General features: G+C 40.2%; 3 protein-coding genes across 4 annotated transcripts in view; 2 read left to right on the top strand and 1 right to left on the bottom strand.

The window, feature by feature from the left end:
* Positions 1 to 26,027, bottom strand: part of CENPP (centromere protein P) — a 222,571-nt gene that overhangs the window by 134,148 nt on the left and 62,396 nt on the right. The gene's annotated exons all lie outside the window — the stretch shown is intronic.
* OMD (osteomodulin) lies at positions 3,747 to 8,572 on the top strand. The gene is made up of 3 exons (XM_077773958.1): positions 3,747 to 4,686; positions 5,352 to 5,678; positions 7,422 to 8,572. Exons 1-2 carry the CDS (start codon positions 3,747 to 3,749, stop codon positions 5,663 to 5,665), a joined length of 1,254 nt encoding a protein of 417 aa, XP_077630084.1. The 3' UTR covers positions 5,666 to 5,678; positions 7,422 to 8,572.
* The window catches only part of OGN (osteoglycin), an 18,786-nt gene continuing 9,049 nt past the window's right edge, over positions 16,291 to 26,027 (top strand). The window contains exons 1-3 of the mRNA XM_077773965.1: positions 16,291 to 16,301; positions 16,985 to 17,232; positions 19,356 to 19,449. Of these exons, the coding sequence (XP_077630091.1) occupies positions 17,059 to 17,232; positions 19,356 to 19,449 (268 nt within the window). The 5' untranslated portion in view covers positions 16,291 to 16,301; positions 16,985 to 17,058. The remainder of the gene's footprint in view (positions 16,302 to 16,984; positions 17,233 to 19,355; positions 19,450 to 26,027) is intronic.

The raw sequence follows: 26,027 nt of genomic DNA, 5'->3' as shown, positions 1-26,027 counted from the left end.
AATTGTTGAACAGAGCCATGACTTTAATTCTCAAATGTAAGGCTACTAATCTATGATTGCTAATTTTTTTTTGCTAATGTTCTTAATAAAAGGATGAACTTCAGAGCTCTGATGAACAATGCTCACCTCAAAGTTTATCTATGAAACAGTCAGCTTCCAAGACCTCCTACATATCTGCCCCCTCACAGCTGCACATCTGTCCCCCTGCTTCTACTTTTACCTTGTGAGACACAGCAACCTAACAGCAGAACCCCTTGTGCTATGAGACTGAAGTGAAGTATGACATGTACTTTAAAGAGTTAATAGTACAATAAAATAGTACAAATTTAACACATACAATATTATCAACTAGTGAGTAAAATGTACAGGATGCTCTATACCCAATCCTGCTACACTCCCAACATAGGGACCAAATGATGCTCCCAAGACTTCCCTGTGTGTCCCAAGCAGGGTTAGTCTGCTGTGCCCACAGCACTGGGGGTCTCTGCTGTAAGCCTGGTTTCCCTCTGTCAGAAAACTGGTTCACTGTGTTGTATCTCTCCATAAACTGTATGCTCGCTCTTTCCATCTGTGTTCCCCACCAAGCACAATGCCTCATCCCCAGAAGTTAATTCCAGAAAGTCATTAACTGAAGTAACTCAACCAAGCTAAGTAACTAACTACTTACATCTGTAATGTGGATTACTAACCATGTTCACACACAACATCTAGCACAGGTACTAATGGCAGCAGGCTAAAGAGCTCTCCCAAGCTTCCCAGCACCATGTGACTGCCCTCTGGGATGAGACCACACTCCCCCCAGGACTCTCTCCAACTTCACCCACAAACACTGCAGTGTGAGGATATGCTCAACTACATGAATGAATCAAATTAGGTGTTCATTCCTTGAGTGCAGATTCCACAGGTCAGCATTCAGGCCCTCTAAATTCTGGTCCAGATTGGCTGTAACAGTCTTACTTTGCTCCTTCAACAGTTAACCACTATTTCCCAGACATCCTACTCTGTGTTGTTTACATATTTGCTCATCTCTTCTATCCGGAAATCTTTCTCCCTGCTCTCCTCTATGAGAACTCTAATATTCCTTCAGACTCCAGTTCAAATGCCTCATCCTCCATGAATCTCTTGGATAAAAAGGAACAATGCATGGAGTCTATCCAGATTTGTAAAGGAAAACTTAAGTTTCAAAATCACAGATTGTTTTAAAAGATCAAACCAATGGGGCGCCTGGGTGGCTCAGTGGGTTGAATGTCTCTTGATTTCAGTTCAGGTCATGATCTCAGAGTTTGTGGTTTAAGCCCTGCATTGGTCTCTGCACTGACATCACAAAACCTGCTTGGGATTCCCTCTCCGTCTCTGTCTGGCCCTCCATGCACAGGTCCTCTGCCTCTGCCTCCGCCTCTCTCTCCTTCTCAAAACAAATAAACATTAAAAAATCAAACCATTGCTATTTTGGCATACTGTGTAGGTAGGGATAACAAAGTATACCTGAATAAACAATTTTTTAGGCTATCTTCTTGGTTTAAAAAAAAAAAAAAGAAAAGCAGCACAGCAAGGTCATCACCCCAAGCCAGTAGGGAATGAGGCTTTAGAGGCTTGACTAGAAGGAGATGTCATGCAGCAGCACCGAGTGCTCATGAACTTAACATGAGGCCAGCTGGAGTGGTCTGTTTTCTCTCAACTGACTGCTGCATGAGTCAGGCTGCGGGTAGACAGATAACTGAAGGAAACAGGGTTGGAGTTTACTGGACAAGGATGCGGATGAAAGGGCAGGACGTGTGCACACGGGTGACAACAGTAATGTGCTGTGGGGTCCAGGCTGCTAAGAGGAACTGAGTATACTGGAAGATACGAGCAAAGGGCAGGGAGGACACAGTGGGATCCACATATCTGGTTCCGCTAAAACTGGGCAATTACTACGGCTGGAATGCATACATGGAGTAGGCTGTGAAGACAGGTCAGGTGTTAAGGGAGCTGCACACTGGAAATGACAAGGTCCATGGCATGTGGGTGCATGGGAGGAAATGCCACTGAGGGGAACATCAGATCCGGGGTTCCTAACTCTGCTTAACTAACAACTTCAAATCCCACATAAACACATGATTACATTCCACACGTTTTTAGTTTCTGACAGGAAAATAAACAAGAAACTAAGATGCTAAAGTCCGGGGCAGACTTTCTCAGATGGGGTCTATCAGAGACCATGATTTAAGAAACTGTTTTCTCAATTATCCCAATGATGAAAAATGGCTCCTACTGGTCTGGGGGAATCAGAAATAAGTCATTTCATGACACACAGTGACATTTTGACATTAATTCTCGTGAAACCCTGAATGAGAAGGGCACAGAAAAATATCCTCAGAACAAAAGAGGTAGGATTCTTTTTTTTTTTTTTTTTTAACTTTTGCCTAAATAACAAATGTATTCCATCTGGATCACTTTATAATTTGCAAAGCACTTTTACATGCTTACCTCATATGACTGTAACAACCACCAGTTGAGATAAGCAGACAAGCGATTACAATTCTCATTTTATTGATGAGGCAAGAGGCATCTGTGTTACATAGCTTGACCATCACAGTGACAGCCTGAAATAAAGGCCTCAGGCTCCTCGTCCAGTATGCCATCCACCACTCACCACAACTTCAAGTTAAAAGTGTTTCTCGAGCTGAGAGCTCCCTCCTCTAAATCTTATCCATGCACTCTCCTACTCCCCGTACTGCCTGTCTCTGATTCTCCACCACACCTCAACTCCTGAGAGACCAGATAGTCTGTTGTCAGTATCGTTTATCTAGAACTTAACATAAAAACATTAGTGGAAAAAACCTGTATAGAATAACCTAAAACTACAGGCTAAAACGTTGCAGACTGTAAATGTTGTGTGTATTTGGGATTTGAAGCAATTATTCAAATAGATTCAAAAACAAAATAATTAGATGCTGGAAATGGTTTCATGGGGAAAATGTGAAATCATCATTAGGTCTGGACAGAAAACACGAAGAGGAAACATGATAGCTATTTGTAATATCTCAAGCTCTTACTGACGTGGAATGTTTCATATTCTTCTAAGGGCAGAAAAGAGCATCAGGAAACAGAAAAGAGCAGTGGAAAGGTGTTGGTTAACATTAAGTAAGACACAGAATCTCTCTTCTCATAGGCAGTGACCATCTCTAAAGGGACCAAATAGATAAGGAACCCCAGCATTTTTAGGGAGGGGGTACCCAGCTGTGGGGTTGAGAGAGATCATGTTATCATTGTAAATCTACAGTAAGCAAGACAAACTAGGATTCTCTTAAAAGATGGTTATGTAGTCTGATACAATGCAAAATGTGATCTTTTTTTAAAGTGTATTTGTTTTGAGAGAAGAAGAGAGAGAGAAAATGAGCGAGGGAGGTGTAGAGAGAGAATTCCAAGCAGGCTCCACATACCACCCCACGTGGGACTTGATCTCATCATGGTGAGATCATGATCTGAGCTGAAATCAAGAGTTGGACGCTTAATCGACTAAGCCACCCAGATGCCCTATAACCTTTTTTGATACCACCTTATTGGTTCTCAAATATTAATTTTGGTTTGATCACTGGCTGTTCATTCTGGATATTCTTTTATTTCAGCACAGATATTATGCATTTTATGTAACTGTCAATTTATATAAGAATTATTCTAAGTTTTACTCACTTTTCCCATAATATATTTCCTTTCTCCTTGTAATAGGACCCCCCCCAAAAAAAAAAAAAAAAAAAAAGAACATGGGCTTTTTAAGTCCAGCATGTGTCCTTTTCTTCTTTTTTGGAGTCAAAGTATACTGCCAATATGAAAATTATCAATGGGATGAAGATTATGATCAAGAGCCAGATGATGTCTACCAACCAGAATTTCAATTTCATCAGAATGAGGACTATCAAGTTCGTTTTCATCAGTACATGTTAGGCTGTGCCACTGAATGCTTCTGCCCACCCAACTTCCCATCATCAATGTACTGTGACAATCGCAAACTCAAGACTATCCCGCGTGTCCCAGCTCACATACAGCAAGTCTATCTTCAATTTAACGAAATTGAGGCGGTGACTGCAGATTCATTCATCAATGCAACTCATCTTAAAGAAATCAACCTGAGCAACAACAAAATTACATCTCAAAAGATTGATTACGGTGTGTTTGCTAAATTGTCAAATCTACTACAACTTCACCTACAGCATAACAACTTAGAAGAATTCCCATTTCCTCTTCCCAAGTCTTTGGAAAGACTTCTTCTTGGCTACAATGAGATCTCCAGATTGCAGACAAATGCCATGGATGGGCTAGTAAACTTGACAATGCTTGATCTCTGTTTTAATCATCTTGAGGATTCCATGTTACAAGAGAACATACTAGCTAAAATGGAAAAATTAATGCAGCTCAACTTATGTAATAACAGATTAGAATCCATGCCTCCTGGTCTGCCTTCTTCACTTATGTACCTGTCTTTAGAGAATAATTCAATTTCTTCTATACCAGAAAATTACTTCAGTGAACTTCCAAAACTTCATGCTCTACGAATGTCACACAACAAACTACAAGACATCCCATATAATATTTTTAATCTTTCCAACCTTATAGAGCTCAATGTTGGACACAACAAACTGAAACAAGTATTTTATATTCCAAGAAATTTAGAACACCTCTATCTAGAAAGTAACGAAATTGAAAGTATGTAAAATTTCTTTATTTTTTAAAGACAAAGAATAGTATTCTGACCTTTTAAAGAACAAATCTTTAAAAACTCTATGCTTTACACATTGCTGAAAATGGTTGATTTGAAGTAGCTAGAGAAATGGCAGAAGCTGGCCTCAGAAAGGTGTGCTATGAAGTTTATACTCTTTTGTATTAAATCTTATCACTTTGAGCATTGAAAAGTAGTACTGTATATGAAAAAATGGGAGTATCCTGAGTAGTGGGACTCCAGGTGATTTTTACTTTCTTCTTTTTGAGATTGTTTCTACTAATAATTATTACTCAAATATTTGTTACATAATTAAACTGCCAATGAGGCCATCATTTTCTTAAAAATTTTAATTCCAGTATAGTTAATATATAGTGCTATATTAGTTTCAGTTGTACAATATAGTAATTCAATAATTCTATACATTACTCTGTGCTCATTAAGATAAGTATACTCTTAAAGCCATCAGTGATTTTGATAATACGTAATTCATTTATAGTTTATTTTCTTTATTATTTGACTACTATAAAAACTAAATATAATCCCACTTATAAGATTTTAAGTAATAAAACTGTATCTCATATTTTAATAAATCCAATGTAGGATTTTAGATGTAATGCAGGAGGATTAATTTTTAATTTGTATTTTTCAGATATCAATGTTACAGTGATGTGTCCATCTGTTGACCCATTACATTACCACCATTTAACATACATTCGTATGGACCAAAATAAGCTAAAAGAGCCAATAAGCTCATACATTTCCCTCTGCTTCCCTCTTCTACATACTATTTATTATGGTGAGCAAAGAAGCACTGATGGTCAAACAATACAACTGAAGACCCAAGTTTTCAGGAGATTTCAAGGTGATGCTGATAGTGAAGAACATGATGATCACCAAGAAGGTCCAGAACAAGAAGAAACAGAAGAAAACATTGACCCTCACTATTATGGAAGTCAAGAGTGACAAGAAACTATAGGTATACATTTATGATTTTATACATTATTATTCAATATAAATTTAACTAAACATGGAAAGCTTACAATAATATATCCAGAATCATGTATTAGTATAATATCAGACTGAATTTAAGTTCTTGGTAACATCTGCATCATTATATAGGATTCAAACCTACTTAAAATGATACAAGTCTTCAGAAATAGAAATCAGAATGACAAGTGGGAATAAAAACTAAACTTTAGGGGTGCCTGGGTGGCTCAGTAGGTTGGACATCCAACTCTTGATTTTGGCTCTGGTCATGATCTCACAGTTCCTGAAACTGAGCCCCCCATGCATAGGGCTCTGTATGGACCGCCTGGAGCCTTCTTGGGATTCTCTCCCTCTCACTCTTTCTCCGCCCCTCCCATGCTTGCACATGCACTCTCTCTCCTCAAAATAAATAAAATGAAATGTAAGAAACCTCTAAACTTTCAACATAACAGTATTATCAAGCTGAGAACAAAGTATGCCATCTCAATTAACAGTAACTGTTCTAAGAGTGATGAAAACAATAGTATTAGAAGCAGAGAACTACAGGCCCTCTACCTTGAATTACTAGGAGGGCAGTGTTGAGACACCCCGGGTGACATTCATGTAATGGGCAGCCATTCATTTAGTGGTAAATTGTTTTCTCTGACCTCGCCTCCAAAAAAGCTTTCACACTTGTATGAGAAATCTGACCACCATGACATCCACCTCTCTGGTCCTACCACTTAGAGCAACAGAGGATACTTTTGATTTTCAAAAGAGGCCATTCTACTAAGGATCGAACATATATAGTTTCATGAAATCAACTGGTCTTTGTTTTTCTCAGAGCACCAAAGCAACAGAATCTGTATTTGGATAACTGAAAACCAGCAAGTTATCTCATCACAATCCATATTTTAGCAGATTTCAGCAAATGTCCAAAACAATCTATCTTCCATTTTAACTGGAATAAATTTTTTTAATGTTTATTAATTTTGAGAGAGAGAGAGAATAAATAGGGGAGGGGCAGAGAGAGACAGGGAGACACAGAATCTGACGCAGATTCCAGGCTCTGAGCTGTCAGCTCAGAACCCAATCCGGGGCTCGAACCCACTAACTGTAAGATCATGACCCAAGCTGAAGTCGGACACTTAACCGAATGAGCCACCCAGGCGCCCTGAGATAAATGGTTTTATAGTAAACTCACTACAGAAAGTCTTTTTGTGTTGTAGTTACATAGAGTTACTAATAAATAACTGCTTTGTTCATAAGGTTAATGTAGCACACAACAATATGCCAGCATTATCAAAACACTCCCATCTTCCTAGCATGATAATATTAGAAATATATATGTGTATCAGCCAACATCTGCTTAATTAGCGCTAATGTTGAATAGAGTTCCTTTAAAGTTTGGACAAGCTTTGATGTCTTCTTTAAAACCTTAGAAGAATCTATTATATGTAATCTTTCATTTTGAAATATCTTAAATACGGCTTATAATGAAGAGGATGGAGCTTCTGTGATGACTTTCTTGATTTACCAGGCTAACATTTCAGGGTTCCTCACATGAGGAATAAACACAGACGGGGGCTACCTATGCAGGGGCCCCAAAGAATAAATGGTAACAATATGTACAACAGACAAGAATCAGACAAGTAAAACTTTATTTTAGGATTTTTTTTCAAGCGTAAGTCTTTATTTTGCTGGAGATAAAGTGTAAAATGAAGTCCCTAATGCTCTTTATTTCTTTGGGTAGGTTATCAGCATTTAGCAGAAAGAGAACACCCACCTGTCCCTAAGGACAAGCTCAACAATTCAGAATGAACACAAACACTCCATTCAATGAACATTCATGAAGTCATTTGGTTCGTAGGGTTTGTAACGAGGGCATGAGGCAGAGAGCACATGTGCATCTGTGATACCACGAGATACAACATGAGGGTAGCAGAGCAAAATGCTAATAATGTAGACAAAGCACACTTTCAACAGAAGTTAAAACAATTTTAAGGACCACCTCCCCCTGTATTAAAATGTTAAAAAATAGGATCATAAATTTAAATATTTATTATGAGCTAATATTGAAAAGTGCTATGGGTGTTTCAGTAGACAAAAACGGTGTAACTATTTCTAACCTAAAACAATGGAAGATTTAATGAGGAGCCATCAAGGAAATGCAAATGAAAACTACAATGAGAGACACTTTCACATTCCCTGGGATGGCTAGAATCAAAAAGACAAACAAGTAACAGATGGTATTAGCAAGGAGGTAGAGGAAGTAGCCTCTCCCACACTGCTGGTGGGGATGTCGAATGGCGCAGCTGCTTGGGGAAGCAGTCTGGCCATTCTTCAAAAACTTAGAGTCACTTATGCAGCAATTCCACTCCTAGATATAGATTTAAGAGAAACGAACACATATGTTCATGGAAAATGGAAACAAATGTTGGTAGCAGCACTATCCATTAATAGCGAAAAGGTGGACGGCACCCAAATGTCCATCAGATGATGAATAGATAAATAAAATGTGGTCCATATGGTGGAATATTATTCACCCAAGAGAAGAAGTGAAGTACTGATACATCAGCCTATTTTATAGATGAGCCATGAAAACATCATGCTAAGTGAAAACTCAGTCACATATGACTGTATACTGCATGATCCCATTTGTATGAAGTATCCAAAAGGGGCAAATCTATAGACACAGAAAGACCACAGGGTGCCTGGGGCTGGGGCGAGGGGAAGAGTGGGAAGTGGGGAGTAACTGTTAATGAGCAAAGGGTATGTTTCTGGGGTAATGAAAATGTTCTAAAATTGATTGTGGTGATGGCTGTACAAGTCTAAAGATACTAAGAATTACTGAATCATAGATTTTAAAAGGGTGAACTGTATGAGATGTGAACTGCCTCAATAAAGCTGTTAAAAAATGTAACAAAGAAAAATCAACTCATTCAGGGGCGCCTGGGTGGCTCAGTCAGTTAAGCCTCCGACTTTGGCTCAGGTCATGCTCTCACGATTTGTGGGTTTGGGCCCTGCATCGGGTTCTGTGCTGGCAGCTCAGAGCCTGGAGCCTGTTTCAGATTCCGTGTCTCCCTCTCTCTCTGTCCCTCCCCTGCTCATGCTCTGTGTCTCTCTGTCTCAAAAATAAATAAATTATTTTTAAAAAATTAAAATTAAAAAAAGAAAGAAAGAAAGATCAGCTCATTCTAACACAAGGAAAGAAGGAAGAAAATGCTAACGTGGCAGTAACTATGAAAGACAATGTGAGCACAGACAGATGTCCTAACTATTCCTGGCCAGGACTCAGAGAAGTAGCTCAAATTTCAAGAGGTGGGACTGTGATGCGTGAGTAGGAACTGATGGCCAGGAGAGGGAAAAACAAACTCCCGAGGTGAGATGAATATAAATATGTGGCAATTCCTTCCTTCATCTCTTACACTGCTTAAAAACAAAACACTCCAATTTTAAGAACTCTGGAGCCTCTGTTTATATCCTCCTAAACTGATTTTTTTCTAAGTTGATTTTTAAAAAATCCTCAGAGAACAGCTTTTGTGAAGAATAAAATTGCACAATTTAGCAATGCAAAACAAGGAATGTGAAATCTGATAAGCTCTGGCAGAAGTCTGATTTGGTAGTCCCAAGCCAGATGCCTGAGTAAGGTATGAACTCTGAAGCCTCCCTTTCCACATTCCTACAAGGAAGCTGGTTCTCATAGGGCTACTAAAAGAATAAAGAGTATATACAGCAAAGCATTTAACAAGGTGCATGCCAGTTCTAGGTACCCGACAAGGAGTAACCAGTACTTCAGCACAGCCAGCCTAGCAGCCTGCTTGATCTGTGTTCCCTCAGATGTCAGACCTGGGTGCTTTCTCAGAGATGCTAGAAAGGAGCTAGCATCTCTGTGGGTTCCTTCCAAGATTCTAGCCGCACAAAAGATTAGTGAACAAGAAAGGTTTCACTAAAGGTTTTCTTAGGGAGAGAAAAAAAGGGTACTTAAATCATATGCCCCAAACATATTCCAGGTCACTATCTTCTAGTGCAGCTTTCCACAGCCCCTCTGGGCAGCCTGCCTGGGTGGAGCCGAGTTCCCCCCACCCCCTTGCTGGGCCCTCTGCCACCTGGCTCCTTCAGCTACAGTAAGATCACACTCTTCCAGCCTAATTGGAAGAAGAGGTCAACTCTGCTCTGCCTCCTCCCTCCAAAGAGTCTCCGTGTAAACCCGGCATCCAGCTGCAGGTTAACAACCATCTATATGCTACTTGAAAATGGTCCTGAAAAACTCATACCCACCATGAGTACTTCTCATTAAAAAAACAAAGTAATACCCGAGGCTTTCCCTAGGAGAAACTGAATAAAGTAAGTACTTCTTTAACCAGCACATCAAGACTGCACAATTATCTACCCCAGCTACAAACAAAACCAGTTGATTTGATTATTTACAACAGGGGGAAACATACTGGTTACCTCCTAGGCTAAACAGTATTTGTGACCACTAATAAATAAATCTAAATCACTCCATGAACCTAGGGTTAGTGACGAAACATAAAAGTATAATCTATATTTAGCTTTTACAAAGGACATAAAAATAAAGGCTAATTCATAAATTTGCTCACCAAAAAAACTGGCTGAGAGTGTCTAAGTCTGCGCCTGCACACTACCTGCATGTTTTCCCTTTCTGCCCAGGGTTGGGACAACTAAACTAAAGCACAGATGTGTGCATCTCATGTAACACAGTTACCCAACTCCAAGGGGAAAACAGGAGAAATAAACGTTGTCTCTCCTGTATACTTTGACTGTTGGAAAGAATTTGTAAGACCCAAAGGATGGCTAGAACTAAAACCCCTTGGTTTCCTGATTCCAAATCCATTTTTTTTCTAAATCTTGGAAATAAAATATAACAGCAGCTGGAGACAAAATTAAACCATAACAGCTCAAAAAGCTAAAGTCTCTTGTAGGTTCCAATTTCCTAAATAAATGTAACTATGCCTAGCACGTAAATGTCACGGTGTCATGGAGAGTACTGTATGTGCTTGGGTTGCAAATTCGCTACGTGGGGATTTGTGTCCCTCTGGAAACATTAAGCTCACAAGTACAAGTATACACGCCTAATATGCACTGCTCCTCACGCCAGGTCATAAGTTCTCCCTCCCCCCCACCCCCTTCAATCTCCTAAACACTTTATCTCCTCGGACTACATGATTAGGCTTCAGGCTTAAGAAGAGGTGTGAGTTGGAGACAAATATCTAGTAACTCTGTGATTCTCAGTGGGGGCAATGTTGCCCTCCAGGGTATGAGACTGTGGTTTATAAGAAATATTTACTGGGTCTTGGTGCAGTTTCTGGCTCACAGCTCCCCAAATCCCTGGGATTTCCTATAAGCCCAGAGTGACTAAGGGGTCTTCTGTTATGTTAATGAGCTCAAGGGCAGGGGCTGCTGCCAGGAGGACCCAGAGATCCTCAGTCCCCGCTTCAAACCCTCACCTCCACCAAAGACCTCACCAACACAAGAGACCCTGTGGAGGTTGACTCGGCCAATGACTTAGTCAGTGATGCCTATGTAACAAGCCTCCATAAAACCCCAAAAGGACAGGGTTAGGAGAGCTCTGGGTTGACCACAAGGAGATGCCGGGAGAGTGGTACACCTGAAGCTCCACGCCTTCCCCAGATCTCACCCCGCATACTTCTTCAACTCGCTGTTGATTTGAATCCTTTGCGACAGCCTTTAATAAAATAAAGCTAAGTGTTTCCCAGAGTTGTATGAGCCTCTCTGGCCAATCAAAAGAACCTCCGGAGGAATGCACTGGAAGGGACAATTAATTCTCGGTGCAGTGGCCTTCTGTGCAGCCTCCGATGGGGCCTGGGTGGGAACCTATGAACGCACCCAGTGCTCACTGTGGAACTCTGAACAAGAGAGTTTCCCCTTGCGGGGCATTTATGCCTGTGCTCTTGTGTGTCATTAACTGAAGTTACCTCAGGACTGAAGGACAGAAAATGGTCTTGAACCCTGAAATGGCACGTCTAGGATGATGGTGGAGGAGCCTCCTCCTGGGAGTGGCGGTGCCTGGGGGGTAAAGGAGGACGTTCTAGGAGCAGGGGTCTCTTTCTCACCCCCGCAGGACTGACTCTAGGACTGCCTGAGGAGCTGCTGGACTCACTGTCACGGGGATGGAGCCCTATGAGCAGCTCTCTGCCCAACAACAGGACAGCGTTTCCACGGTGAATGGACAACTTCCTGTCTGGAAGGCCACTACTGACAGGAGAATATAAAAACAGACCAGCTCAGCGTGAACTGCATGCTGTCTTCCTAACAGTGATGGAAGAATTGAACAATGTTAAGAGATCCTATGTGTGGGTTTTTACTGACTCATGGGTAGTGGCCAGTAGTCCAGGCATATTGTCAGACAGGAGGGTAATGGAATCTTGGTCTATTAAAGAAATGCCTATATAGGACACAGCCCTATGGAAATAATTGTGGGTATTTATTTTGAAAGAGAGCAAGCAAGCACACATGGGGTAGGGGCAGAGAGAGATTGGGAGAGAGAGAATGCCAAGCCGACTCCATGCTGTCAGTGAAGAGCCTGACACAGGGCTTGAGATCATGACCTGAGCCAAAACTGAGAGTTGGATGCTTGACCAATGGAGCCACCTATGTGCTCTCATAATTGTAAGTATCTTAGAAGTGTATTAATGTTGGACATGTCAATACCTATCAGAAGAATCACTTCCCTGGTTTGGAAGATGAGCGGATTCAACATGCAGCTACCTCTATGTGTGCCCTAGAGATGGCCACCTGGGCCCATGAAATGAGTGCATACAGGGGCACTGCAGCAGTGAAGAGACGGGCTGAATCTAGAATCTCTTACACCCTCTGAGGCACAAAGTGTCAATATGAACTGTCCTGTCTGTCCACAGGAGAGACAGAGGCCATAGGCCGTTGTATGGCAGAGCCCCTGATGGGAAGGGCCTGAACATGGCTAGGAACTCAGTTTCATGTGGTAGCCCTTGGGGATACAAATGGGTCCTCACAGGAAGAGATACTGACTCTGGACTGGACTTTGCTGACCTGATGGTAGATGCAAATACTCAGAGTGATACAGAAAACCACAAGAGAAGATATTACACAGTCAACTGTCATTTCTTCAGATCAGGGAATTCACTTTAGAGCTGATAATGTCCAACAACAGGCAGAGAGAAAGAGCTTAGAGAAATATTTTTCCTTTATTTAGTGTGTGTGTGTGTGTGTGTGTGTGTGTGTGTGTGTGTGAGAGAGAGAGAGAGAGAGAGAGAGAGAGAATGAATGAATGAGCCGGGGAAGACACAGCAAGAAGAAGAGAATCCCAAGCAGGCTCCACACCATCAGCACAGAGCCTAACGCGGGGCTTGATCTCACAACCATGGGATCATGACCCTGAGCTAAAATCAAGTGCCAGATGCTTAACCGACTGAACCACCCAGATGCCCCTTAGAGAACTACTTTTTATTTCCTTTTTTTTTTGTTGTTTTTTTACAAATAGTTTATTGTCAAGTTGGTTTCTATATAACACCCAGTGTCGAGAACTACTTTTATAGAGAACTGGAATGGGCAATTAAAACACTGGCCATCTAAAGCAGGGGAGGAGGAAATACGAAGGGCTGGCTTCCTCTAGAGAGGAAGGTGCTTGTCTTCTTTCTTTCCCAAGTTGCCTCCATGTTTCCCCTGTCACAGGACCAGGGCTGCAACTACAAGGGCTGGAAGCAAGGGTGATTCCTAACCAGGAAACTGTGACCCTATTTTTAATCTTTATGTCAGAATTCCTAGGGGCCTAATGGGGCAGGACGTGCCTTCACCCCATCTGGAAAATCGGGGGTAACAGTAAATGCAGCCATATTGCCTGGTGTTAAAGATAAACCTCTAGTTCTGCATTTGTGTGACCTGACCTTATCTGAACTGAAGTACACTGTGGGGGAAAGGCTTGTTAGACTGGTACTGCAGCTGCAATCTAGATCAGCATAGTGGCCAAACCTAATATCCCTTCCAAAGGCAGAAAAGCTCGGGTACTAAAGCAGTAAGGAAATGAATAAATGGGTTATAAAATGAGGGAAATCCAATATTAAACTGACACCTCGAGAGGGGCTCAGAGAAAGAGGTATGGTCTTAGCTCGATTATACCAGAAGGGGTGAAGCCTGACATTGCTGAGATCACTCCTGCTTTTGGAACTGACCAGATCACACAGAAGCCTGCAAACATGAGTGGCCTTGCCCTGGGAGACAACTGCATAAGATGTGAGGATGGAATGAAAATGTATCAGTGACTGAATAAATTTCTAGTAGTGCATCAGCATCTTTTAACTTTTATCGTTGTTTTGCTGCGAGGGATCCATGTTCAAGGACCACAGGATGGACTACCATACTGTGATGTATACGAAGTATGTATTTGGCCATTCAAAGGGACAATGTCTTCAGACAATACTGGTTGTCATGACTGACAGGGGTGGGGGTGGAGGAATGTTTCTGGTATCCAGTGGGCAGAGGGCAATGAAGCTGCAAAATGTCCCACAATGCAAAGGACAGCTCCTACCACAAAGAACTACAGTCCAAGATTTCTGGATTTTTTAAAAAATTTATTTGCCAGAGAGCGCGAACAGAGGCACGCTCTACCAGGGGAGGAGCAGAGACAGAATCCCAACCAGGGGTGATCCTGTGAACCTTGAGATCATGACGTAAGCTGAAATCAAGAGTCGGATGCTTAACCGACTGAGCCACCCAGGCACCCTAGTCCAAGACTTTAATAGTGCCGAGGCTGAAAAACTCCACAGTAACTAGGTTCTAGTACAAGAGATAAAGAAACTGAGGCCCAAAGAAGTTAACTCGTTCAAGATCAGTGCCAACAGGGGAGTTTCTTCTGAGGAGAACTGAACTTTCATGGCTCTGAGTGCACTTGTGTACTTCTGGTAGAAGAGAGGCACTCAGCACGCTCACTCAATCGATGAGTGCCGACAGAACTGTGGTCACCAGCCCTAACTTTCCAAGGAAAGAGGCTGTAATTCACAAAATAGAAATTTCACGCTGTGTAGGTCACTAGTAAAACACCCAGTCTCTAATGTTCTCTAAATCTGACTTAAATTAACATCTATTTTTTGCTCACTTTTCAACAAACCTACCACACAATGCAAAAAAGATCAGTATTTACTGTTTCGTTTTCAGATATTTGCAAAGCCTATAGAATTGTTAACAGTATCCTTAAAGCCATGAAACTGATCATTTATATCAACCAAAACCAGAGAAGATTACCACTAAAGGTAAAATAATTCACATTCAAATAAAATCATGAGCATTCAAGTCTTAGTGTGTCCAAGCTTTAATGTGATAGACTCTAAAGACAATTTTAAATAGAAAGGATAACAGTTGGTATTCTTTTATTTTCTATTTTTTAAAAAATATTTATTCATATCCACATGTACAGAATTTGTTGTTTATTTTTTTAATGTTTATTTATTTTTGAGAGGGGGAGGGGCAGACAGAGCGGGGGTGGGGGGGACAGAGGATCTGAAGCGGGCTCTACACTAACAGTAGAGACCCTGATGCAGGGCTAGAACCCAAGAACTGTGAGATCATGACCTGAGCCAAAGTCAGACGCTTAATCAACTGAACCACCCAGGTTCCCCAAATTTGTACTTTAGAGGAGAAAGAAATATTACCTTGATTGCTAAAAGCACCAGAAAGTGATAAAAATGAAAGTGAATCTTTAAAGATGTTCATACAATGATCTAAAATACCATTTGGCCTTAAAACAATCAAATTTATTATTAAAATCATTTTTATAGTTTCCTTAATGTAGCAAAAAGTATCTTTTACTACCAAACTCCAAATTACAGATCTTATGTTTTAAAAACTGACTCTCACACTTGGATATGTGTTATGTGGAGTTAAAGAAAGGGGGACCCCAAATGATTAAACTTCAGGATAGTTTATGCTAAAGCTAATTTTTGCATTGGAAATTTCTTGGCTGTATGCTAACTGTGATACTAGAACAGTATTTTTACCCCCTAACAAAATTAAGAACATAGACTTTAGTTTGGTGTTTTATTTCAGTGAAAACGCCGATGTTTTATCTCCTGGAAAAGCATTAAAATAAAAAGCATGACTTTAGAACCATGTCATCTTCATAAATAATATTCACAAAACCTTAGTGTTTCTCACATGAGGTAAAGTAGAAGCAGACGGCGGCTGCAGACTCCGCAAGCACAGCTGGGCAGCCCGCACGCTGCACCGCCCGAGAGGGTCTCCACCACAGACAAAGTGTACTCAACGCTGCCGGCCCAGGAACCGACGCAGCAGTTTGAAACGGATCCAGCCTTCCTCCTTGGGGCTAATACACAGCCATGAACCTCCATTGACGAAAACCACAAATAGCTTCAAAAAAGCGACAACGGTAGGCTCTTCTCTCACATATCATTTTAAATACTGATTGTTAAGATGTCATTCTCTAACAGTCTTGAAAAATGCAAAAACCACCTCTGATTTTTTACTTTTCAGTTACCTCGAACAACTGTATTGTTGCGTCACTTCAACATCCCTGCATGTGCTGCAGCCACAAAACCAGGCTTTTTAGCCACTGATTTCTGACAAACTGGCATCCCCAATGCAGCACCAGCAACTCTGGGTGATTCTATGTGAAATGTGCATCATTGAGGAGCCTAAGAGAATCCTCCCCATCTCCTTCCCCCAAATCCTTGATTAAAGTTCTCTATTTTTTCTAGTCTGCAATACTATTTTTGTGTTTTTCATAGTTAAAATTTAAAAACAATGCTATTAACTAAAAATAAGATCTATGAAAACTGTAAAGCTAAGAAAATTAAAAATATTTTTATATATGCTTTATCATCTAAAAGTGATAACTTAAACTTTAAAGAGTAAGCCTTTAAAGTTTAAGTTTTAAAACTCTTGGAACTTATTTCTATTCACACCATTACAAATCAAGAGTTCTTATAAAATAGCAATGCTGAAATATGATATTTTTAACTCACAGGAGACAGGATCATGAGCCTTAACTATTTATACTACAGGTATCCTAAGATTTCAGTTGCATACAAGTACCTTGTTTAAGGCATCTAACGATTAAGAAACTGAAATTATCAAAATTACTTGGGTTTTGACAGAAAAAGAAATAAAACCACTCTCTGAGACTATTTTTAAGAAGGTCGCTGATACACAGAAACTTTTAGCATCTAATTAAAGATCACTAAGGGTTAAATACTTGTTCTCTGGCCCCTACTGCGAACACCGTGCCAAAAAGTCCTCTAAGCTTTTAAATATTGCATCGATGGTCTGCGCTTTTTCTTCCAGGGAAAGAGAGAGCGCTGTCCCGCAGTCAGCAGGCCACCAGCTCACCCAGCGCGCGCACCGGGGCTTCTGCTAGCATGCGGGCGCTGCGGCCCGCGCTTCTCCTGCTGCTGTCCGTGCCTCTGGTACAGCCAGCACCTCCCGCTCAGCAGGGCCCACGCGTCACCTATCACCATGGGGCAGACCATCCTGAAGAAACCTTGTTTAGTCAAGACTCTGAGGATAAATCTCTGGATGGAAAAAGTATTAAGGTACTTTATTTCTACTCTAAATTTAACTTCTGAAATAGTCACCCATTTAGATGCAGGTTTTTGTTTTTTTAATGTGTCTGACAAGTTTAAGGGGAAAGAAAAAGCACTTGTAATGATTGAAAGTAACTGAAAATTACTGTCCCCAGGATTATACTTTTAGAGTATGCATGCCTCCCAAATTAATAAAAAGAATCTATGGTAACTAAACAGTATCTATAGCAACCAAAACAAAATTTAAGGAAACTAAACTTTAAGATGATCTCTTACCTGTTGAAGATTTGTAAGTAATGTTATAAAATGCCCTATAATTCCCTATTATATTGCCTCCAAATAAAATAGGACAAATGTGTATCAGAAGAAACAATCTTGGATTACCAACTTAAGATTTATTAATTTAGGAAGAAGTGGTTCATGAAAATGCATACTTATTTTGGGGTCTATAGCATTTCACTTACATATGCCAACTATGCATGGTACCAAAATATGAAAAACTCCTTAATGTGGGGCTTAATTTTTAATCAGTTTCAACAATTCAGACTTTTATCGATTTGTATCAAGTGACTGTAAATTGTCCTTGAGTTAAGATTCTGCAGGGATGACTTGCTACCACATCTTTCGTACTCCACTTGCACAGGCTGAGTAATCACTTGTGGTTTTCTTGGCACACAGAAATGAACGCTGGGTAAGGAAAAAGTTAATGCAGCACATAAGTATCTGGTCCTGCCTACCGTGTGTGCATGTGCGTGTGTGTCTCACACACACAGAATGGAAAATGAAAAATGAGGCCAAATATATAACACTGACTGCTTTTTTTTAGTGCACAATGACTAAATGTTAACACTATAATTTCTTTCAATGGAGCTGGTTAATATGCTAAGTATTATTTTTGCCCAACATTAAGACAAAAAAGATAGGTATCACTAGTTATATAGTTCCAGATTTTTTTTAAAAAGCCCTATCATACCAGTAAGCTGTTGGCTCACATGGATGATTAGAATCTATCAATTAAAAAAAAAAAACTTTCAAAACTCCATGGTCCCTGAAAAGTAGCAAGTAAGTTCTCTGCTTCTTCTCTCTACATTGCTTTAGAAGTCTGTGCTCTTGATGCAAATACAGGGACTAAGACATCTGTGGAGTGGAGGAGAATTCAACAGCACCTGAGGGGTGGGCTGTTCCAACAGCACCCACGTGGAAGGATAAAGGAGTCAAGATGGACATGAAAGGGGAATATGCTTCTGGAGGGCACAGACTGGGCCCCATACAACCTATGTTAGTCTAATGGCAGAAAATGTTCTCTCCCAAGACAGGAAAAAGTGATACAGACCACCAGAACAAACAGCGTGGACTGAGGGCCCAAGTGGGGTGGGCAGGGCATAATAAAATGGTTCCAAGTGCCAGGGTGTTATGTAGGCATGAGGTAATGAGGGGTCACTTGCAGAAGAAGCCAAATGTTTACTCTATGCCCGACACATGTGACGTGACTAGTGCTTCAGTCCTGCTATGGTAGAATCTCGTTATCAGGAACTCAATTAAGACAAGACGACACATAATCCCGGGACCATGGGGTCCAGCCCTGCTTCAGATTCTCTCCCTCTCTTCCTCTGACCTTCTCCCCAGCACTCTCTCTCTCAAATTAAAAAGAAAGACAGACAGACAGACAGACAGAAAGAAAGAAAGAAAGAAGAAAGAAAAAGATAAGACCATAAAGAATAATTAAGACACCTACTCTATATGAAGATGGTCCCATTTCCAGTTCCAACTCAGAAAAACACATTCTGTGTTGGAGAGTTCCCTCTGGTTCCCATTTGGAATTTCAATATATTCAACATTTAGAAGGCAAAGGCACTGATTTAGGGTTTTAGAGATTAAAAAAATAATAATAAAAAAGACCTGGTTCTTTCACTCAAGGAGTTGACAGTATGGAGTAGAAACAAGGTAAACAAATATTTACCTTATAAATTAATGAATGATAAAATAGAATTATGCACAAAATCCTACTGTAGCACAAAAGAAATGTCACTAACTGTGACTGTGAGAAGGCAGGTGTTGTCCATGACCCCTCAGTTTTATAGTCAAAATCAGGCTTTATCACACCTGATAACAAATTTTTATTTTTTGAATAGGAAAAAGAAACTACGATAATACCCGATGAGAGAAGTGTTCAATTACAAAAAGATGAGAGTGTAACACCACCACCCCCCAAAAAAGAAAGTGATGGTAAGTATTCATACCCTGTCATCTCATATCTCACAAAGAGCAGTAATAAATAGGTTATTATGGAATCTTATTCCTTACAGTAGTAAAAAATGGCCTTAGGATACAGTAAATTCAAACAGTGGCATTTTATCTCCAGTGATAACGTCAGCTGGTATGTTGGGAGTGCAAATAATTTGCCATCCCACATTCTGAATGACAAACATGGAACAGGAACATTCAAAAATAACCAAAGTACAAGTTTAGCCTCTACAAAGTGTGTGCTTCTGTCTATATAAAATCCCTTCCAAAAAACAGTCATTTAATATCAACTATCCGCAAATACTATGTACAGCCTGGGGATAAGGGAAATAAGATGTAATTCTTAACTTCAAGAAACTCACAGAAGACATAAAGACTGCTTATATATGAATAATTATGATATACATTTCAATTAAAACAACAGAAAATGTACAAAATAACAAAAGTCCTCCTCAATAGCTCCTATCTATTTGCTTTATTTTTGTTCTATCATGGAAAGGCATTTCACAGGACAACATGAAATAAAATCACACACTAATTAGAAAGACATCCCTTGCGCTTGGATAGGATGACTCAGTATGGTAAAGATGCTACCTCTTCCTAAATTTGTAACAATAACCTTCTTTAAAGTGCTGGTAAGGATGATTCTCAAGTCCATGTAGAAAAAAATCAAACCTGAATGAATAGTCAGGGAACCACTGAAAAAGTCCAGGTATCTGCAGGAACCAGACTTAACTAGATATTAGAATATACTTCAACATCTCTGTACTTGAATATGTATGATACTGGTATATGAATAGCATGCAAAGTTCAGAAACAGAACAGAAACACATGGAGAAACTTAGTATATAATAAAGAAGGCATCTTAAATCACTTCTGAAGCAAAGATGGTATTTTTAAAGATTTTATTTTTAATCTCTACACAACATGGGGCTCAAAGTTACAATCCTGAGATCAAGAGTCACACGCTCCACTGACTGAGCCAGCTGGGAGCCCTAGAGATGATATTTTTAAAAAATGGTGTTGAACCCTGAATGCAATGTTACACTGTATGTTAACTGACTGGAATTTAAATAAAAACTTTAAAAAACTTAAAAAATAAATAAAATATGCTGTTGGACAAATGAATAGTCAACTGAAAAGGGATATAGTAAGATCCATACTTATATAGAAAAATAAACCACTCCAAATATACTCGGGCCAAAATGTAAAAAGTGAAATGATATAAATACTAGAAGATAAACTGTGTGTGGGATGCCTCATAATCCAGAGTACATAATAGAAAAGATCAATAAATTTGACTCCGTGAAATCAAACTTTTCCATGGGAAAGAGCATCAGAAATGAAGTCAAGCACAACTGAAAAATAAGAAAAATGGAAAAAATTTAATACCTCTAATTTATAAAGAACATATAAAAAGCCAAGAAAAAGAAACTGGCCAAAAATCCACTGGAAAAACCAGAAGATGGATAGACAATTCACAAAATGATATAAAAATGGCCCTTTAACATATGAGAAGTTGTTCAATCTCACACATACAGAAATATAAGTTTAAATTACACTAAGACAAAAATTCTTAACTTATTTCAAGGACAAAAATTAAAACTGTCACATTAAGTCAATATAATCCATTGGCAAGGCCATGGGGTATCACACCCCTTCATACACTGCTCATAGGAATACAAATACATACAATGCCTTTGGATAGGAATTTGGCAATACCTAACAAAGCCAATACTCACTCACTTTGTGACACAGCAATCAACTTCTAGGAATTCACTCTAAAGATACACCTCCAAGAGTAAGAAAATACATATGCAACATCACTGGAGCACTGCTTGCAAATGCAAAACTCTGGTAAAAATCTAACTGCCCACACATTGAAGAGAAGTTGAATAAAATATGGCAAGTCCACACAAGGGCATACTATACAGTTGTAAAAATGAACAAAGAAGATCTCTAGGAACTAACATGAAGTGATTTGCAAAATATATTATATGAAAAAACCCAAAGTGCAAAGGAGTATCTACAGTATGCTGCCTTTCATCCAAGAAAGACAGAGATACAAGAAAATATACATTAGCTCACTTGTGTGAAAAGACACTCAAGAAAGGTAATTTAAACGTGGCAACTAGTTACCTACACGTTACAGATGTGACCAGGGGTGGCAAGGAGGGAGAGAGGGACACTGGTAGGTGGGGGAACGGGAGGGTGTAGAACTTCTCTGAGTACACATTTTCTCTGTAGATTGGGTTTTCTTTTCTTTTGGTAAGATTTTATTTATTTACTTGTTTAAGTTTAGTTTTGAGAGAGAGAGCACGCACAAGTGGGAGAGGGACAGAGATAGAGAGAGAGAGAGAGAGGTAGAGAGAGGGTGGGGGGAGGAAGAGAGAGAGAGAGAGAGAGAGAGACAGACAGACAGACAGACAGAATCCAAACCAGGCTCCAGACTGTGAGCTGTCAGCACAGAGTTCAACATGGGGCTTGAACCCATGGACTATGAGATCATGGCCTGAGCCAAAGTCAGCCACTTAAACGACTGAGTCACCCAGGTGCCCCTGTAGACTTGGTTTTAGAACAAGGTTATATTTCACACAGGTAAACAAACACATTTATAAATAAAATCTACAAGGATAAGATTTAGAAAATTGGCATACAGATACAATTTCATTTCAAATGAATAAAACACTAAAGTGAAAAGAAAAATTAACCTAAGTAACCCTTAAACACACGGTTTTGACTATGAAATTCCAGGCTACAGACAAAACAGAATGGACAAACACTGAAATTCCAGCGCACAGGTTTGTTTTCCACAGCAATGCAACCACTTAATGTGAGGCCTAGCCCCGAGTGAGGTACATGCCCTGGATAACAAGAGTCAGGTTTCTCAGTCAGAGAAGGTGCTACAGACATGTTGGGGGAAGGCCAGAGCGGACACTGTGGAGTTGGACTGGAGCAAGCGATCAGCACCAACTCATGGTTTGTGTGCAGAGATAAAGAAATAGGTACAGTCACACCTTGTTCTACTGTGCCTCGCATCACTNGTCAGAATTCAACATGAACAGGAGTTGGGAGGAAGTTGACTCCAGCCCTCGGGGAGGACTTTGAGGGGTTCAGGACTCCAGGGGAGGAAGTCACTGCAGACGTGTGCAAATGGGAGAACAGAAGCAGAAGAGGGGCCTGAAGACGGCATGGAGCTGCCGCCACCTCAGGATAAAACTCGAACGGAGGAGGACCTGCTTCCCATGGATGAACAAAGAAAGTGGTTTCCTGAGACAGAAGGTGCTCCTGGTGACGATGCCGTGAAGACTCTCAAAATGACAACACAGCATTGAGAAAGTCACACGACTTTAGCTGACAGAGCAGCCACAGGGTGGGACAGGATGGACTCTAGTTTTGAAAGAAGTTCTGCGCGTAAAATGCTACCAAACAGCATCACGTGCTACAGAGAAATCGTTCCTGAAAGAGAAGTCAGTCAATGTGGCAAACCTCACCATTGTCTTATTTTCAGAAAGGGGCACAGCCACCACCTCCCTGCGGGGTCAACAGCCACCACCCTGTGGGGTCAGCAGCCACCTCCCTGTGGGGTCAGCAGCCATCAACATCAAGCAAGACCATCCACCAGCAAAAAGATCATGGCTCACTGAAAGCTAGGATGATGGTTAGCATTTCTTAACAGTATTTTTTTTTAATGTTTATTTATTTTTGAGAGGAAAGAGCAAGCAGTGGAGGGGCAGAGAGAGGGGGACAGAGGATCCAAAGTGGGCTCTGTGCTGACAGCAGACAGCAGACCTTGAACTCACAAACCAGGAGATCATGACCTGAGCTAAAGTCAGATGCTTAACTGAGCCACCCAAGTGCCCCAACAAGAGAGTATTTCTAAGGTATGAACACTGCGTCATTAGACATACTACTTCTACACCCTTCACAGACTACAGTATGGTGTAAACATAACGTTTATAGGCACCAGGAAACCAAAAAGTTCATTTGACTTGTTTTATTGCAATATTCACTTTATTGCAGTGGAACCAAATGTGCAATTTCTCTCAGGTCTGCCTGTATAAACGTTTCTCTGTGTGAGAGCACATGTGTTTATATGCACACAGTGTGTGTATGTGCATATTTATCTACATCCATATGTGTGCAAGAATGTACGTTTATGTCTCTAGACATATCCCACATATATGTGTGTATATATGTGTATTCAAAACAGATAAACAAACAAATACACATATATACATTTCCCAGCTCTCCTTGTGGAAAGAGGCTAGAAGCAATGTGATGCTAGTATTATCAACATTCATATCTTGGTTTCCAAATATCATTCTCCACTCAAAGAAACCAATACTTCTTGAAGAAATAACTGGTATCAGGCCTGGGGCAGGGAAAAGATAAGACTGCTCTGGGAAATCTTTTTATGCCAAAAAATAAGAAAGTTCTTAAAGAGTAATGGGGATATTTAACATTTTAATTAATCAAAATATTTTTTAAAATATAGGTATAAATTAGTAAAAGACATACAAGACCTGCACACTGAAATCTAGACAACTATGCTGACAGAAATTAAATACAACCTAAAAATATGCATCTATTATGTTCAAGGACCAGAAAACTCAGTATCATTAAGATGTTGATTTTTCAAAAATTTATTTGTAGGTTTAACTGAATCCCAATTAAATTTTTAGCAGTCTTTTTGAAATTAAGAGGTTCACTCGGAAATTTGTGGAAATGTAAAGAGCTTAGAATAGTCATAACAGTGTTGAAGAATACAATTGGAGGATTTACACCACCTGAAAAGAAAACTTGCCATAATGCTACAGGAAGCAAGTCATTGTGGCATTAGCATAGAAATAAACAAGTAAAGAAGCTCAGTTGGCTGAGCTTCAGCTTCAGACTCTTGATTTCAGTTCAGGTCATGATCTCAAGTTTGTTGAGACAGAGCTCCGTGTCTGCTTAAGATTCTCTCTGTCTCTCTTTCCCGCCCCCGCCCCCCACCCATTCATATGTGCTCTCTCTTAAAAAAAAAAAAAAAAATGTATACACACACACACACACACACACACACACACACACAAATGGAAACAAAAACAAAAAACAAGTAGATCAGCAAAACAGAATAGAGCCCAGGAATATACTTATGCAATAGGGTCAACTGGTTTTTTTATAATGGTGTCAATGCAATTCAATGGGGAATGGATCATCATTTCAAAAAATTGTGTTAAAAATCTGGATAGCTCTAGACACATGAAACGATGCTCAGCATCCCTCCTCATCAGGGAAATACAAATCAAAACCACACTGAGATACCACCTCACACCAGTCAGAGTGGCTAAAATGAGCAAATCAGAGGACTCTAGATGCTGGCGAGGATGTGGAGAAATGGGCACCCTCCTACACTGTTGGTGGGAATGTAAACTGGTACAGCCCCTCTGGAAAACAGTGTGGAGGTTCCTCAAAAAATTAACAATAGAACTCCCCTATGACCCAGCAATAGCACTGCTAGGAATTTACCCAAGGGATACAGAAATGCTGAGGCATAGGAGCACATGTACCCCAATGTTCATAGCAGCACTCTCCACAATAGCTAAAACATGGAAAGAGCCTAAGTGTCCATCAACAGATGAATGGATCAAGAAGATGTGGTTTATCTATACCATGGAATACTACATGGCAATGAGAAACAATGAAATCTGGCCATGTGTAGCAACATGGATGGACCTTGAGGGTGTTATGCTGAGCGAAATAAGTCAGGCAGAGAAGGACAAATATCATATGTTTGCACGTATAGGAGGATTAGGAGGAACTTAACGGAGGAACAAGGGGGAGAAGAAGGGGGGAAATGGTGGGGGAGAGGGAGGGAGGCAAACCATGAGAGACTCTTCAATGCTGAGAACAAACTGAGGACTGATGGATGTGCGGTGGAAGGGGGAGATGGACATGGAGGAGGGCACTTGTGGGGATGAGCACTGGGTGTCATATGGAAACCAACTTGACAATAAACTATTTGTAAAAATAAAAAAAAAAATCTGGATAGCTCTAAGTTAAAAAGACGAACTTTCCTGACACCATATATAAAAATTAACTCAAAATGGACCTCAAACCTAAATATCAAGAGCTTAGAGTACACAACCTTCAAAAGAAAACTTAGGATAATAACACAGTGGTTGGCAAAGTTTTCTTAAATACAGGACAAAAAGCACAAACCATAAAGGAATCAACTATTCTTCATTAAAATAAAAAATATTTGATATTCAAAAGACATTAAGAAAATAAAAAGACAAGTCACATAAAGGAAAACATTTGCAAAACATAAATCTGAAAAACATCTTATATCTACAATATAAGCTCTTATAATTCAGTAACAATAATACAAAAACACCATTTAAAAATAGGCAAATGAGGGGTGCCTGGGTGGCTCAGTCTTTTGAGTATCCGACTTTGGCTCAGGTTCCTGGGTTCGAGCTCCACACCTGGCTCTCTTCTGTCAGATCAGAGCCTGGAGCCTGCCTTGGATCTTCTATTCTCCCTCTCTCTCTGCTCCTGCCCCCCCCCCCCCCCCC

The sequence above is a fragment of the Crocuta crocuta genome, unplaced genomic scaffold (genome assembly GCF_008692635.1).
Source record: "Crocuta crocuta isolate KB4526 unplaced genomic scaffold, BGI_CrCroc_1.0 scaffold866, whole genome shotgun sequence".
Taxonomy (NCBI): domain Eukaryota; kingdom Metazoa; phylum Chordata; class Mammalia; order Carnivora; family Hyaenidae; genus Crocuta; species Crocuta crocuta.
Note: the sequence above shows the minus strand (reverse complement) of the source record. Positions and strands in the feature narration are given on the sequence as shown.